This window comes from Gadus chalcogrammus, chromosome 4 (assembly GCF_026213295.1).
Source record: "Gadus chalcogrammus isolate NIFS_2021 chromosome 4, NIFS_Gcha_1.0, whole genome shotgun sequence".
NCBI classification, from domain to species: domain Eukaryota; kingdom Metazoa; phylum Chordata; class Actinopteri; order Gadiformes; family Gadidae; genus Gadus; species Gadus chalcogrammus.
In genome coordinates this window covers 5,837,015-5,853,609 of record NC_079415.1, presented here as the reverse complement: position 1 = coordinate 5,853,609, position 16,595 = coordinate 5,837,015, and the positions used below count along the sequence as shown (strand labels likewise).

General features: G+C 52.9%; 1 protein-coding gene across 1 annotated transcript; it reads right to left on the bottom strand.

The window, feature by feature from the left end:
* Window positions 1-655: 655 nt before the first annotated feature.
* Window positions 656-16,480, bottom strand: cped1 (cadherin-like and PC-esterase domain containing 1). Its single transcript, XM_056589374.1, has 21 exons — window positions 15,621-16,480; window positions 14,279-14,444; window positions 13,473-13,567; window positions 13,113-13,197; window positions 12,726-12,798; window positions 12,045-12,210; window positions 11,491-11,621; window positions 11,332-11,404; window positions 10,708-10,821; window positions 10,347-10,451; window positions 9,068-9,216; window positions 8,613-8,677; window positions 8,119-8,305; window positions 7,470-7,647; window positions 5,417-5,537; window positions 5,037-5,173; window positions 4,130-4,350; window positions 3,458-3,559; window positions 3,147-3,234; window positions 2,323-2,469; window positions 656-1,802 (listed from the first exon to the last, which is right to left on the bottom strand). The coding sequence occupies exons 1-21, from the start codon at window positions 15,888-15,890 to the stop codon at window positions 1,599-1,601; spliced, it is 2,877 nt and encodes a 958-aa protein (XP_056445349.1). The 5' UTR covers window positions 15,891-16,480; the 3' UTR covers window positions 656-1,598.
* Window positions 16,481-16,595: the final 115 nt, after the last annotated feature.

Sequence of the window (16,595 nt, the reverse complement as noted above, 5' to 3'; positions counted from 1 at the left end):
TTAATAAAACCTCACGACTCAGAGCGCAACGTGGCGATAATAAAACGATGAGAGGATGAGGATGAGAGGGTGAAACGTCCCGTTAGGTTCAGCACGACCCTCTTCGTGGGGGGAGACGCGGAGTGAGGAGCATGAGGAGGTTCCTTCCTGGGCCCGGGAGGAGCATGGAGGTGAGACCAGGTCTGAGACGTGGACCCGGAGTGAGACGTCACCGCTCAGGACGGCACAGAAAGCCGGCAAGTCAGTTATGGATGAACCGAACGAGTTAACGAGACAACTGACAGGCGATTCGTTAATGGATCTGAGAACCAAACGCTTAGATTAACATTTACTTGAAGTGATGATGATCTTGTGAATGCACACACCCACACAAACATACACACGCACACGCACACACACCGACCCACCCACCCCCAATAGACAAACAGAGCCTCGTTAATGGAAGACTTATTTATGAATAGTGCAGCTCCATAGTGCGTTACACATACAGGGTCACGTTTTAATACAATAACAGGAAGATCGTTTACAGACAAATATTTAGTAGCAAAAATGGGAAATTAAAGTAGTAAGATTGCAAAATAATAAATATTATATATATATATATATATATATATATATATATATATATATATATATATATATATATATATATATATATATATATATACATATATACATACATATACACATGTTTTAATAAGAAGATGAAACCAAAAGGGTTTGGCCCTGATTTAAAATGGTGAGGCAGCTTGGCTAGATCTGTGGTCGACACACACACAGACACACACACACACACACACACACACACACACACACACACACACACACACACACACACACACACACACACACACACACACACACACACACACACACACACACACACACACACACACACTCCAAATATATAAGAAAATAGGCACGATTATGATCTGTAGAAAAATATAGACAACATAGCAATCTCTCTATATATTGATAATGTTTCCTGCATGAACCCCTTGGCTGATTGGTGGTTAACATAATAACATCTCTACTGTTATAAGGGCTGAGGTATGAGAGGGTGAACAAGCTCCACATATTTTGGACGCTTATGAGTCCGTCTCTCGGGTACATGACGACAAGTCCGTCAGCAGCAGCTCAGGGTCAGGGGTCAGAGGTCAGCCCGCTGACCTTGACCCCCTCTCACCAGGCTCAGTCTCCATATAGTCGTCCAATCAGAGCCGGGTGCAAAGGTGACAGTTAGGGATCTAAGCGTTCCGATGATGAAGCAGGCCTTCGGTCAGTCGGACCAATCGACGGCGACCGCGTCTCGTCTCAGCGCGCCTCGTGCTGTTTGACCCCTCCCCCCGTGGCGTTGAACCCCACCCCCTCCCTCAGCCGGGTCACATGGTGCGGTCCTCAGCTCCCTATTGGCCGGTGTGCCGTAGCTCAGCGTTGAGTCAATGGGGAGACGAAACAGGGATACACTTCTTCATGCTCAGCTGCTGACAAGTGGACCGGACAAACCTAGCGGCCATCTTGGCTCCACCCTAGCGGCCATCTTGGCTCCGCCCTGGTGGCCATCTTGGTTCCAAACGCTAGCGGTGTGCGTCTCCTCCTCAGGGGGGGGTCCCGGGACAGAGCCGGCTCAGCAGGATCTCAGAGTACACAGCGTTCACCGGCCCCTCCACGTGGTACGAGGGGGAGGGGGCTTGGGGGCCCGTTCCGCTGGGGGGCCCGGTGCTGGCCCGGGTCCCGTTGGAGCCGTAGGGGGGGCCGGATCGGGCCCTCAGGGGCCCAGGGGCCTGGACCCGTTTCTCCACCTGCGCGGAGCGAGGACACAGTCATGGTTAAAGTGCTTTACCTTATGGAAGTGGCCCCTTTACCTTATGGAAGTGGACCCTTTACCTTATGGAAGTGGCCCCTTACCTTATGGAAGTGGCCCCTTTACCTTATGGTAGTGGCCCCTTTACCTTATGGAAGTGGCCCGTTACCTTATGGAAGTGGCCCCTTACCTTATGGAAGTGGCCCCTTTACCTTATGGAAGTGGCCCCTTTACCTTATGGAAGTGGCCCCTTTACCTTATGGAAGTGGCCCCTTACCTTATGGAAGTGGCCCCTTTACCTTATGGAAGTGGCCCCTTTACCTTATGGAAGTGGCCCCTTACCTTATGGAAGTGGCCCCTTTACCTTATGGAAGTGGCCCCTTTACCTTATGGAAGTGGCCCCTTTACCTTATGGAAGTGGCCCCTTTACCTTATGGAAGTGGCCCCTTTACCTTATGGAAGTGGCCCCTTTACCTTATGGAACTGGCCCCTTTGCCTTATGGAAGTGGCCCCTTTACCTTATGGAAGTGGCAGGCGCAGTGTCCGGGCAGGAAGTCCCTGTAGCGGCCCTGGGTGATCTGGAAGGTGTCCAGCACCTCGTAGCCCAGCCTCTGTGCCTCCGCCACGATGGCCTGGTTCTCCCGGTGGAGCTCCTGCATCTCCCGCTGGAGGGAGACAAGGAGACGGTACAGAGATACACTGAGCTGCTGAGAGCGGACTCGACGGACACAGCTAGGGGCCATCTTGGCTCCGCCTCAGTTCCCATCCTGGCGGCCATCTTGGTTCAAAACGCTAACAGGCTGATGGAACTGAATGCGGAATTCCGCATTCAGTTCCATCAGCCTGCTAGCGTTTGGGAACCAAGATGGCCGCCAGGGTTGAAGCCTAGATGGCCGCCAGGATGGAATCAGGATGGAACAAAAATGGAACCAGGATGGAACCAGGATGGAGCCAAGATGGAGCCAAGATGGAACCAAGAAGGAACCAAGATGGAACCAAGATGGAGCCACGATGGAACCAAGATGGAACCAAGATGGAGCCAAGATGGAGCCACGATGGAACCAAGATGGAGCCAAGATGGAGCCACGATGAAACCACGATGGAGCCACGATGGAGCCAAGATGGAACCAAGATGGAGCCAAAATGGAACCAAGATGGAGCCAAGATGGTGCCAAGATGGAGCCAAGATGGAACCAAGATGGAGCCACGATGGAGCCAAGATGGCCGCTAACTGAATAAGGCTTACAGAGTTAGACTGCTGTGGTCCAACAGCCCTCGTAGTTAGCAGGTGTCGGTAAGCATCTATCACACAGAAGGTCTTGAAGTGCTGGACAAAAGGTACCTGGCTAAGTGACCGGAGGCCGTGAGCAGGGAGATGGAAGCCGATGCCGAGCGTCTTGATCACCACCGTGACGTTCTCCAGAGACCCTCTGGTCAGCAGCCGAGGAAAGGCAGGAGGGACACAGGGTTAAAGAAATACCAAACCCGGAGACAACAGCAGAGGACAGTTTTGCACTGCAGTGGAGAGTGTAGCAGGGCTATGGATGATCCTGCTTCAAATATTAGCTGCTATTGCAGTGTAGCAGTTACTGTGAAAATGTGGACTCAAAATGCTCCCATTGACTTGAAACGCCTAGTCCTCGCCTTAATCACCTCTCTAGCACCTCCTTAATGGTCTGGAGATGGCGCGTCCGGAGCCACTGGACGCCCCCCACCACCAGGGTGGTGTGCTGGGAGTTGGAGAGAGGACGGGACCTGAGGGAGGAGGTTTTGAGAACGTCACGAAGCTCCAACTCTGGAACTGCCGAGCAACAACACGTCGCAATTCTAAAAGTCTTGAGAACAGAACCTGCGACCTGCCCACCCTTAAAACGACAAATGTTCAACCCTTCTTCATGTAAACACCTGATAATACAGGTATTAATGCGGCTGCATAATCTGAACCAATAAACCAGATGTCTGTCTGTGTCCAGATGTGTCTGCTTAACACCTGGCTGGCAGCTTATCCAGCTGTGTCCAGATGTGTGTGAGGAGCCTCACCTGGACAGCAGCTGATCTAGGTGTGCCCAGGTGCGTCTGAGCAGCCTCACCTGGATAGCAGCTGCTCCAGGTGTGTCTGATGAACATCTGGTCAGCAGCTGTTCCAGGTGTGTGAGGAGCCTCACCTGGCCAACAGCTGCTCCAGGTGTGTCTAGGTGCTTCCAGATGTGTGTGAGGAGCCTCACCTGGCCAGCAGTTGCTCAAGGCGTGTGTGAGGAGCCTCACCTGGCCAGCAGCTGCTCCAGGTGTGTCCAGGTGTGTCCAGATGTGTGTAAGGAGCCTCACCTGGTCAGCAGCTGCTCCAGCGCGTGCTGGAAGGTGGGCCTGGCTCTCTCCTCCAGCCAGAACTGGGGGTAGTAGGAGTAACCCACGTGGGTGCGGCCCTGGTTGAGGTGACCGAAGAGGAGCGTTCTGTGGGCCTTCTCCCAGTCCTGCAGCGTGGAGTTCACCCGCTCCATCAGGAAGTACATGATCCCTCGGTTGGTGGAGTCCCCGATGAACAGCAGCTGAAGGAGGAAGGAGATGAGGAGACAAGGAGGCAACATCAGGGAACCAGAAGTACTCCGGTTTTTGTGTTATTAGCGTTCTCAACCAAGAGACAAATACACAGTAGTTTTTCTAATGGACATAGTTTCATGAAGCATCCATCCCCCGTCCCGCCATCATCATTAATCCCAGGGGTTTGTTGACACCTGACTCCCCCCATGGAGGTCTCCTGCTGCTCAATATTTCGGGCAGCAGAAATTCTTAGCCGGTGTTGAGAAAGATGCTGTAGCATCTCTCAAGAAACTAGTTCTTCACCACAGAATTGCCCTTTTCAGGTTTTCAAGAGACAATACGTTTTGGCCGGACATATCTTGTTTAAAGTTAATGTAGAAATGTACTTACAAATTATTTTTATAACTAATTTACAAATTATTTTAAAAATTCATTTACAAATTATTTTAAAAATTCATTTACAAATTATTTTAAAAATTCATTTACAAATTATTATTTAAATTAATTTACAAATTAATTTTAAAATTAATTTACAAATTAATTTTAAAAATAATTTACAAATAAATTTTCAAAATAATTTACAAATTACTTTAAACGATGCAGCTGCTGGGAGCTAGGCCCCCCATGCTGGGTGCTAGGCGCCCCATGCTGGGTGCGGACCCCATGCTGGGTGCGGACCCCCTGGCCTTCTCACCTTACTCCCGGACAGACAGGCCTGAAGATGCAGGCGTCCGACCACGGGGTGGTAACAGTCATCCGGTCGCCAGGCAACCTCCCGCCAATCACAAGTTCGATTATCAGCACAGCTGAGGCAAGGGACGACCCAACGGCCTGTCACAAACACACACACACACACACACACACACACAAACACACACACACACACACACACACACACACACACACACACACACACACACAACACACACACACACACACACAACACACACAACACACACACACAATCTCAGTGTGAACATGTGTGTGTCTCTTCAGTGTACTGTATGTACCATCAGTAATATGATTTACTATCACAGGCAGACAGACAGACAAACTAGGCTAACTAGCGTGTACCGGGTTCGGCCCCAGAGGTGCAGGGTCTAGGAGGGTCCAGAGATCCGGTCTGGAGGCTTGGGGGTCCAGAGACCGGCTCCAGGCCGCAGGGCTTCTCTGGCTGCAGGACAAGACCGCAGTCCTGGAACACAGAACACATCAGAACCAGTCCTACTGCACAGAACCACTCCTACAACACAGAACCAGTCCTACAACATAGAACCAGACCGCAGTCCTAGAACATCGAACATACCAGAGCCAGTCCTATAACACAGAACCAGTCCCACAGCACGGAACCAGTCCTACAACATAGAACAGAACCAGGCCTACGACAGCTTAGTCGCGAGTTCAAACACCAACCGCTTTAAAAGAGAAGGTTTCCCTGTGGATTGTTCAGAGGTCAGAGGTCAGCTAAACGGGCTGATGAAGTGGCAGGAAGCTCCTTGGATCCCAGGGGGCCCCCGGACTACTGAGGGCCCGCAGGACTCCGACACACACACGAGAAGTATTCTCACCGACACACACACACGCACACTATGTCAATTTACACGTTTACACATCTACTCCAACACAAACTCACCAGACGCACACACACACACCAAAACACACTGCTGCGACACACACACACACACTCTGATACACACTGAAACACACACACACTGACTCACACACTAAGAGTGGCTGGCACACACACACACACACACACACACACATACTCTCTCTCCCAGGGGCTTGGTGGGCGAGCGAGACATTCCCCATGCGGGCGTCGCTGCTGGCGACAAAGTGCCACAAGACAACATAACAGGGATTTTCTTGTCCGTACATGCGCACGCGGGGCGGGGGCAAACACCGCGGGGAACGGGGGTCTGGGGGTCGGGGGTGTGGGGGGGGCCCGCTTTCATCTTCTGAGACGCCTTCCCTCCACCGCGCCCTGAAAGAGCCATGGCGGCACGACCATGTGACCAGACCGACACAGAGAGCAACTTCACCTTCACCCAGTGCTGAAGACCCACCCTGACGTCTGGGCTGAGAGATCCACCCAGTCAGCCCAGTACGCCTGACGGTCTGACTGGGACCTCCTGGATCAGCCAGAGGGAAGGTTCCGATGGTTCTGAAGGTTCTAGTGGTTCTAATGGTTCTGATTGATCTAATGGTCATGATGGTTCTACTGGTTCTGATGGGAGACCCAGAGAGAGACCCCTAAAGTGATTCACAGACCCTCTCCACCACGGGTCTTAAACCAGTAAACCAGTCCTGGTTAATAGCACCATACACCACCTGGTCTCCACCTAACTACACCCTCTACCAGGACATACACCACCTGGTCTCCACCTAACTACACCCTCTACCAGGACATACACCACCTGGTCTCCAGCTAACTACACCCGCTACCAGGACATACACCACCTGGTCTCCACCTAACTACACCCGCTACCAGGACATACACCACCTGGTCTCCACCTAACTACACCCTCTACCAGGACATACACCACCTGGTCTCCACCTAACTACACCCGCTACCAGGACATACACCACCTGGTCTCCACCTAACTACACCCTCTACCAGGACATACACCACCTGGTCTCCACCTAACTACACCCTCTACCAGGACATACACCACCTGGGCTCCACCTAACTACACCCTCTACCAGGACATACACCACCTGGTCTCCACCTAACTACACCCTCTACCAGGACATACACCACCTGGTCTCCACCTAACTACACCCTCTACCAGGACATACACCACCTGGTCTCCACCTAACTACACCCTCTACCAGGACATACACCACCTGGTCTCCACCTAACTACACCCGCTACCAGGACATACACCACCTGGTCTCCACCTAACTACACCCTCTACCAGGACATACACCACCTGGGCTCCACCTAACTACACCCTCTACCAGGACATACACCACCTGGTCTCCACCTAACTACACCCTCTACCAGGACATACACCACCTGGTCTCCACCTAACTACACCCTCTACCAGGACATACACCCCCTGGTCTCCACCTAACTACACCCGCTACCAGGACATACACCACCCGTTCTCCACCCTCTACGGACCTGGATGAAGCCGCACATGACGTGGTTCCCGAACAGGGGCAGGCTGGGGGGGCCCTCGCGGAACAGATGCAGGGTGTAGGTGGTCATGACGACAGGCTCCGCCCCCGGCCCCGCCCCCTGGTCCACCAGCAGGATCTGGACCCGGCTGTCCCCTAGTCCCACGGGGTAGTGGGCTGTCCTGAGGGGAGGGGGGGGGGGGGGGCAGAGAGGTCACCCAGAGCCCCTCAGCAGCACAGCGCGGGCAACAGTCATAGTTTAATTATGTGTTTATGTATTTTAATATACTATATTTATGTATACTATATGTACTATATGTTACAACCATAACCCTTACAATAAAAAAATATTGATGTATGTAACAATGTTGGTTGCTACACGCCACATTGGTGCCTTTTAGTGGGCTCAGGTCAGGTCCGTCAGACAGACCTCTTCACCTGACTCACGGTCTAACTAACTACTTGACCCTTCCTATCTCTTTTGAACAGACAGCAGAGAGAACGTCAAGATCACAAGAGGAGAGGCAGGAACACGCAGGTTAAATTCTCGAAGCGTGTCAGGGAACTGCGCATGAATGCAGGACAACCTCCCGTCTCATTTTAAACAACGACAACGGTTTGGTTTCTGAAAGGGGGTCCATGGTGAGCCTCACCCGGGTCCTCCGTGGTGGTCTAGGTGGACGCGGCAGGCTCCGCTGGCGGGCTGGGGCCGGACGCGGACCACCAGGGTGTGGAAGGGGACCTCGGCCCGGTAGGCCCTCAGGTGGGGGCTGAAGGGGGGGCTCAGGGTCAGCGGGGGGTCCGTGTAGAGCTGGCGGAGCTGGAAGTCCCCGCAGAGCTCTGGAGGAGCAGAGGAACCACCACACAGGAGAGGGTCACGGTGAACGGAGGGCACTTACTAGGAGGAGCCGGGGATCGAACTAGCAACCTTCCGGTGACCAGCCAACCCGCGCTAACTCCTGAGCCACATGCCGCTCAGAGTCGGTATGTGGTGTTAGATTTACAGATCGGAGCAGGTGGGGAACAGTGAGGCTACTCTTGGAAGAATCCCTTGAATGAGGCCTTCTTCTCAGGAGACAAACGACTCGGTCCTGCTGGACTTATGGACGGACTTTCCCTCTCAACTGCATACTTTGGGAGGTGTTACCTCTCCCTGGGAGACTGTCGGCCTGGCTCCGCTGCAGGTCGCTCAGAGACTCCGTCTGGTTGCTGCTGTGAAGGGAGGAGAGGACATCAGTGTCTCAGTGGTCAGTAAGAGGAAGGGAGGAGAGGACATCAGCGTCTCACTGGTCAGTAAGGGAGGAAGGGAGGAGAGGACATGAGTGTCTCAATGGACGGTAACAACTTAAAGTGATTAATTCTCTTTAAAGCGCACACAACTCCTGCTGAGATTTAGTCCAACATTGAGGGTCGAGCTAGAACGTCAAACCTCCAGCGTCCACAACAGACTCTAGGAGTGTGACTCCAGAGCTCCTCATTTGGGCTCAGGTTTAAATGAACTGTGTGGTTCTGTGTGGCTCTGTGTGTGGCTGTGTGTGGTTGTGTGTGTGGTTTTGAGTGGTTGTGTGTGGTTGTGTGTGGTTGTGATTAGTCTCCTCTTACCTGTTCCCGTGGTTCCTCTGGAGATGGTAGAACTGGACCAGGTGGAGCAGCAGAGTCTGGATGGGGGACACACCACCTGTAGGCGGCCGGACGGACGGACGGAGCTGGTGGGGGAGAAGCCTCCCCTCTGGAACACCACCCGGATACACCTAAAACACGCCCACATGATCAGCACCTGACCACTCCCACATGATCAGCACCTGACCACTCCCACATGATCAGCACCTGACCACTCCCACATGATCAGCACCTGACCACTCCCACATGATCTGCACTGAACACGCCCACATGATCAGCACCTGAACACGCCCACATGATCAGCACCTGAACACGCCCACATGATGAGCACTTAACACGCCCACATGATCAGCATCCCACAAGATCAGCACCCCATGGGACCAGCACCATGTGACAAGCACCATGTAATCAGACCATGTGATCAGACCATGTGATCAGAACCATGTGATCATCACCCCATATGATCAGCACCATGTGATCAGCACCCATGCAAACAGCACCCGGGGTAACACAGGGAACACCGGGCACACAGAACACAACTCACCACAAACTACAAACTACAATGATCCGACAAGGAACAAAGGAAAGACAAGGTCTTAAATACCAAAGCAGTAATCACACAGGAGGGAAACCTGACCGGACATGGGGAGAAACAAGACAGAGATACCAAAGTAAAACCGGAAACACACCAAAGCAAGACAAGGAAACAGACAGACCATGACACGTCCACAAGGTCCCAGCCTGCCTCGTGTTGGTCTCTTTGTTCCAGGTTGTTTTTGTGAGCAGGAACTCAACCCTGACCTCCTTTCTCTGCTCTGTTTCCAGAAGAGTGTCGGGTCGAGAGACAGTGTTACAATGTTTCCAGGATTCCCTTTTAGAACACTGCGTATTCTGGCATCACACGACGGAACTCGTATCCTGTCCTCTGTCTCCTCTAGGGTTTTAAACAGCGAGGATGACAGTCTAGTCTATATTATATTGTTTTTTATTTTGCTTTATTCTATTGTATTCCATTATTTTTTAAGCACTGAAAATACAGTATGTCACACGAACATTAAACTGCCTATCCTGTGTGAGTATGGCAAATAAAAACCTTTGAATCTTGAGAATTAACCCAGATATTTTCTGGCTTAAATTTGTGTCAGTCACCCGTCGGATCAGATGAGGACGTGCAGATCACGGGTGAGAACAAAGAACAAAACAACATGTACTCTCTCTCAGATCATGGGTCTCAAAGCTGGTGAATAGGGCTTTAGTTCACCAGGTCAAACGGTCCGGATCCTCTCAGCTGTCTGTGGAACTGCAGCATCAGCAGGAGTTGGGGCTCTGGTAAACACCGGGCCGGTCCTCCTTCACAGCCTCCAGCCTGCAGACCACAGGAGGCCACCGTCAGTCAGACATTGTCAACCATTTTAAAATATCCCACCTTCAAATATCCGTCAGAATCCAAAAGGGAAGTTTGAAAAAGAAAAGGCTATCTAGTGAGTGAGTGTGTGCGTGTCTGCGTGCTTCTGTGCGTAGGTGCGTGTGTGTGTGCGTGCCTGCATGTGTGCGTGTGTGTGCCTGCATTTCTTCATTGGTTGTGGATCTGTACGTGCGTGTGTGTTTGTGTCCACGTGCACCTGTCCATGCATCACTGGCAGCAGGAAGTGCAGAGTGTCCTCCAGTATTGTCTCTCTGGTGATTTGGCCGTCGAAGGGATCCTGCAGGCCAGCGAAGCTTAGGTCTCTGTTGATCTGTGAGGAGACGAGCCGTCAGACCTAGGGGACATGCTGCCCTCTAGTGGACGAGCCGTCAGACCCAGAGGACATGCTGCCCTCTAGCGGACGAGCCGTCAGACCCAGAGGAAGTGCTGCCCTCTAGTGGACGAGCCGTCAGACCCAGAGGACATGCTGCCCTCTAGCGGACGAGCCGTCAGACCCAGAGGACATGCTGCCCTCTAGTGGACGAGCACTACACTCATTAGGTATGCATTAGTCTACTCACCAGTAAGTCAATAACTGTAATATTTAGTTCATGAATCTTTACAAAATGTGTACTTTTTCTTGGCCTCTAGTCAGCAAGATAAAGGCATCACTTCACAGCCTGCTGCTGTCTGCTGCTGTCTATGACGTGTGTGGACCAAACGATTCATCAATTCAGTAAGAATTGATGAATCTATACATCAGCTATCCATCCGTCACTCAACTCATCCATCACTTAAGCAATCCATCATCCAATGTGTCTCATCGGCAGATTGTGGTTACCATGGCAACCGTAGGGACGATGGTGCCGGTGAAGTGGAGGGTGAAGGTCAGCAGCTGGTAACACAGCAGGCACCTGTGGGGGTTCAACAAAGATTAAAACAGAGGTCAACGTCACGCTGCAGCGAGGAGAACGGTGAGGAAGAGGTTTGGTTTAATGACCTGCCGGAGTGGTCAGAGTCCGGCGACGCCCACACCGCCGCCCGCAGCACCTGACCCACCACCACCCTCACCTGGACCAGGGCCTCGTCAGACCGGACCGGACCCAGGTGCCTGCTGAGGAACTCCTTGAGCTGAGAGAGAGACAGAGGGGGGAGGGAGTGAGACAGACAGAGAGAAGAAGGGGGGGGAGGAGAGAGAGACAGAGAGAGAGGGGGGGGGGGGGAGAGACAGAGAGAGGGGGGGGTGAGAGAGACAGAGAGAAGGGGGGTGAGAGAGAGAGGGGGGGGGGGAGAGAGAGAGAAAGTGGGGGGGGGGAGAGAGAGAGAGGCAGAGGGAGAGACAGACAGACAGACAGACAGACAGACGGGGGGGGGGGGGGGGGGGGGGGAAAGAGAAAGACAGAGAGAGAGACACATAGATAGAGAGAGAGACAGAGACAGAGAGAGGAAGACAAGATTGAGTCTGGACTCCCCACCACCCCAACCCAGCGTTGAGTTGCCTGCTGTGTTCCAGGTTTCAGACCCTAACAGCAGGGCTCCCCCCTGACCACTCACCTGGGTGGTCTGGGCCCACAGCTCTCCGTCCCCCCGGGCCAGGCACCTCTCGTGGAGGAAGGCCGTGAGCGAGACGGCCGAGGTGAGCAGGACGTAGACGTGGACCGCCGCCCGCAGGCCCGGAGACGCAGCGGTGGAGGTCGGGGCTGAGGGAGGCCCAGAGACCCTGAGAGGGGGAACATCTTTACCTCTACTTTCAGGGGGTTTAGCAGACGCCTTTATCCAAAGCGACTTACAATAAGCACATTTGTAAGAAGAAAGAAAAACAACAATATATCGCTGTCGGTACAGTAAGGATGTTCATAGAACCAAGTGCCAAGCACCAACAATCGCTAGGTTAACCTATTCCCTGTATACAACAAAGATAGTAGCTAGGATAAGATGATACACAATACTATAGTGCCATACATTAAGGGCATAAGAGGGGTGTGTTAGGTGAGGGTGTGGTGGGTGTGGGTGGGTAAGAGAGGAGGCTATGCAGAGTCCAGGTGAACTCCGAACAAGTGAGTTCTGAGTTTTTTATGAAAGCTGTCGAGCGAATCTACGGTCCTCATATCGGCAGGGGAGGGATCTTCAACCCACGGTGCTGATGTTACAGATATAGATTAATAGATGTTATATGATCCTACAGCGTTACTGAGGCGATAGTACATAGATATAGATGAGTAGACGTGAACTTACAGTGGTGTAGGCTCTGGAGGAGAGGCGGTCTTTGTGGAGCCGCAGGCAGACGGCATCATGGGTAACTGAACTCCTGAGCAGCACAAGGAATAACCAGAAATATAAACTCGTTAAAAATGTTGACGTTTGAGTTATTCCTTTCCCGCTGAGATCTCCAAAAAGAGAGCCGGTGTAACATTACAGGAAGTTGTTTTTGTGTTATAAAAAGACATGAATAAAGTACAGGTTATGAACGGATGTATCTGTCTTAATGACAGAGTTGAACTCTTCTCCCCCGCTCTGTTCCCATGACTACTGCGTCCAGGGGAGGGGACAGAGTCTCAGGGTTTAACATGGTCTAGCGTCTGAAGAACGTGAACAGATCATCATCAGACCCGGAGAACCGACCTGCGAGTCGCGGGTCCGTGGAGAACCGGCAGCGACCGGCTCCCGCGTCGGAGAACGCATCCGACAGCTCTGGGATCAGGTTCACCTGGGGGCAGAGAGCCGGCAGACCGTCAATAAAGAGGATTCATGTTAGGTAGTATTATCATAAATACATGTTCTGAATCATTAACTTGTCGCCTATGGTATTATTATACTACCACTAGCTAACTATACTACTACAACACAAGCCTGCGTCGTCGAAGGCAACGAGGGCTGGGGACGATGTGTCTCACCCCCTGAGGTGGTCTCACCCCCTGAGGTGGTCTCCGACGGTCTATCATGGGGTCTCACCCTCAGGTGCTCTAACCTATCGGGTCTCACCATCTGGTGCGGCTGCAGGCGGCCGAAGGGAACGCTCCACAGACAGCTCTTCTCAGAGCTCCTCAGACAGGCCAGGACGCTCCACAGACAGGCTCCTGGAGGAGAGACAGACAGAGGAGGAGGAGTCATGAGCTCAGACATCGCAGGACATTCAGTCTGCACGACGGTGGACGGGACCAACAGGTAGGACAGGTAGAACTTCCACAGGGGGAACCTGTTGTTATCGCTCAGAGCAGCTCAGGGATCGGTGTTCGGTATTCAGGACTCCCACCGATGCCTTTAAGCCTGACTCGGTAGCCCCGCCCCCAAAACATCTGAGGGGAGCTTAGGCAGCAGGTCTGCCTAGCGTTGTGGAAGATAGCGGTCATGTGGGATGAGACCGGGAGAGAGCAGGCAGCTGGCCGAGGGGGTGGGGAAACAGAGAGACAGACAGCTAGTGCCGTCCGATCACTTCAGCCGGACAGGGATATTACAGGCCTGCGACAGCAACAGATGTTTTTATTTTATTCGTCAGAGCATTTGATTCGTCGATTGCTGTCGGGATCGATTGCACCCTCTCTTCTGAGAGGGGTGGAGGTTCTGAGAGGGATGGGGGTTCTGTGGGGGGTGGAGGTTCTGTCCGGATGGAGGGTCTGTGTTCAAGGTCTTTCCGCTCTTTCTGCCCTGTTGCCCATAAGCAAGGCAGGAGCCCTCCGACTGGAGCTGGTTCCCAGGCTCAGCGCTGTGTGGCAGCCCCCCCCCCCTGCCCCCAGGAGGGGGCCAACACTGAGGATGATGGGTAGTAAAATAGAGCTCCTCCTGCTCACCCTGCTGGGTTGTGAGTCCGACGCTGCGGTCGGCGTAGCGCACCAGGCTGACGTCGTAGCCCGTCTGCTCCAGCACCCGGCGGTACAGCTGCACCTCGGTGTCCGACTCCGAGTTCTGACCCAACACCACCACGGCTCGGACCGGCCCGGAGCCCAGGACCTGCTGCTGGAGGGGGGGGGGGGGGGGGGGGCGGAGGAGACCGGGTCAGGATTAAAGAACGGTGCTGATGAGGACACATACACGTCATGGCGGTCACAACAACATCGAGTAGAGCCCATATGGAAGCTGTTGGTTTTGAATTGGGTTGCACCAGGATATAAATTGTTATGCAGAAGAGTTGTACTTGATGCGTCAGCGTTACCAAGCATGCATCGCTCTCTCAGAGACCTGATAGGAGCGCTGTTTGAAGATTAGCCGTAGAATAGACAACCTGGTTAAAATAAGTTACACAACGAAAGCTGCCCCTCTCAAATTCGGTTAGTCATTGATCAGTCAAGCGTTTAATCTGTACCAGATTTCTTTTTTTGTTTGCAAATGATTAAGCTTATATTTATATACTTAAATTGTGTTGTACTTTGTGCTGTTGGCCTGCAATAACACTGTAGCCACGCCGTTAGAGTACCTAATAGAGACAGACGTGAAACATTACAACCGGTAAATGATCATTAATCGCATTCATAATATTTGATCATCTGGTTATTTGTGTTTTGGAGGTTTTGGTTTCAAGATCAATGAACTGAACATTGGCCACGAAGGCGCAGACACGTGACTAAACTTCTCCTCCGCTGCCCGTGCCGAGAATAACAAGCTGCTCCTCATGGCTCCTCCAGCTCCTCATGGTTCCTCCGCTCCTTATCCTTCTCCAAACACCGGGTCATGTGAAGGGACCCTCAGAGCTGGACACTGGGTCTCTCAGGTCCCTCAGCTGTCTGCCCCCTACCTGAACCCAGGACCCTCCTCCAACAACAACACACGGGGCTCCCACCCCCTCAGAGAGAGGAGCCCTGTGACCACACCGCCCAATAACACCGTAGCACCCCAACACAACCCATCTGGAGCTTGGGCCTTGTTACCACGCAGCTTGATAACACCGAAATACATGTATATAATATATAATAATATATATCCCATCTGGACCTTCTAACGGAGCCGCTGGAGGAACAGAGCTAAATTAACCCACCTACATCTGCGTTTTTATCGGGTTTTCACGTTGCTTGCCCGCATTTATATAACCTGGGGGGCAGCTGCGTGAGTTCCTCGGTCCCAGTGGATCTACAGGGGGCCACAGGACGCAGTTCTGAAGTTACCTGACAATAGTTTGAGGAGGAAGGAAGGTCTCACCCGTCTCCCTCTCTCAAGGTTGTCCAGCCAGTCCACGAGCGGTCCTGCTCCGTCCCTCTGGACCTCCTCCAGCAGGCGGTCCAGGCTGGACCCCGAGACCCCGGGGGGTCCTGTTGGACCAGGGGCCGGCCGTTCGGGTCCAGACCCGCTCCGGCCGCTCGCCAGCAGATGGTAGAGGAGACAGACGGCCGGGACCAGCAGGAGGGGAAGGGAGCAGGGTCTGCGGCGGAGCGGCCAGAGACGGGACCAGACCCGAGCACACAGCAGCATCCCGGGTCCGGGTCCGGGTCCGGGTCCGGGTCCGCTCTCAGGACGAGGAGCAAAGAGAAGTCCTGAGAAGGTTACGGACTCAGGGTCTAAAGTTCTGTGAGAACACAGAGGCGCTGAAGCCAGCTTCCTGCGGTCCGAGGGTTGAACTCCATTTCACTTGCTGCGGTTCCGAACTAAACCGAACTTCTCAAACATCTGAAGCGTCCGTCGGTCCCGTGATACTTCGCACTTCCAGCAAATAAAACAAGGACGGTAGAACAAATCGGAATTGACTGAGGACGCTCACGGATGCAGACTGAGAAGTTGCAAACTCTCCGCGAGAACCGAGCTCTCTGCACGGGACCTCCGACGTCAGCTCCTCGAACTCCTCATTCCTGAGGCAGAGGCAGTATGGAGACCAGCCCGGTAGGACCGCATCTGGTTCCATTTAAAGTCAGAAAAAAAGAAAAGTCTAAAGACTTCCTTCCTCCCTCCCGGCGCCATCTCTGCTCCTTCAGCGGCCAAAAGGTTTCCTTTCTTCTCACGATCAGGGAGCAGAGGAGTGACCTGGCGACTTTTACTGCCGTGAGACAACTGGGCCTCGTCAGGGGGTCCAGAGACCGCCCCCGCCCCCCACACACCCCCATCAAGGTCCAACTAAAACAGTCTGAGTTATTTGTGGAACGAGAACAGGAAACGCACCTAGCTGGAGGCAGGGTGGAGGTC

What these genes read in the sequence shown, in the direction of transcription:
- cped1 (XM_056589374.1), bottom strand. Translation starts at nt 15,890, where the DNA reads ATGCTGCTGTGTGCTCGGGTCTGGTCCCGTCTCTGGCCGCTCCGCCGC. An exon ending in CGGACTCACAACCCAGCAGG is followed by an intron (nt 13,568 to 14,278) that starts GTGAGCAGGAGG and finishes TCTCTCCTCCAG; the next exon opens with GAGCCTGTCTGTGGAGCGTC. An exon ending in GACTCTGACCACTCCGGCAG is followed by an intron (nt 11,405 to 11,490) that starts GTCATTAAACCA and finishes GAACCCCCACAG; the next exon opens with GTGCCTGCTGTGTTACCAGC.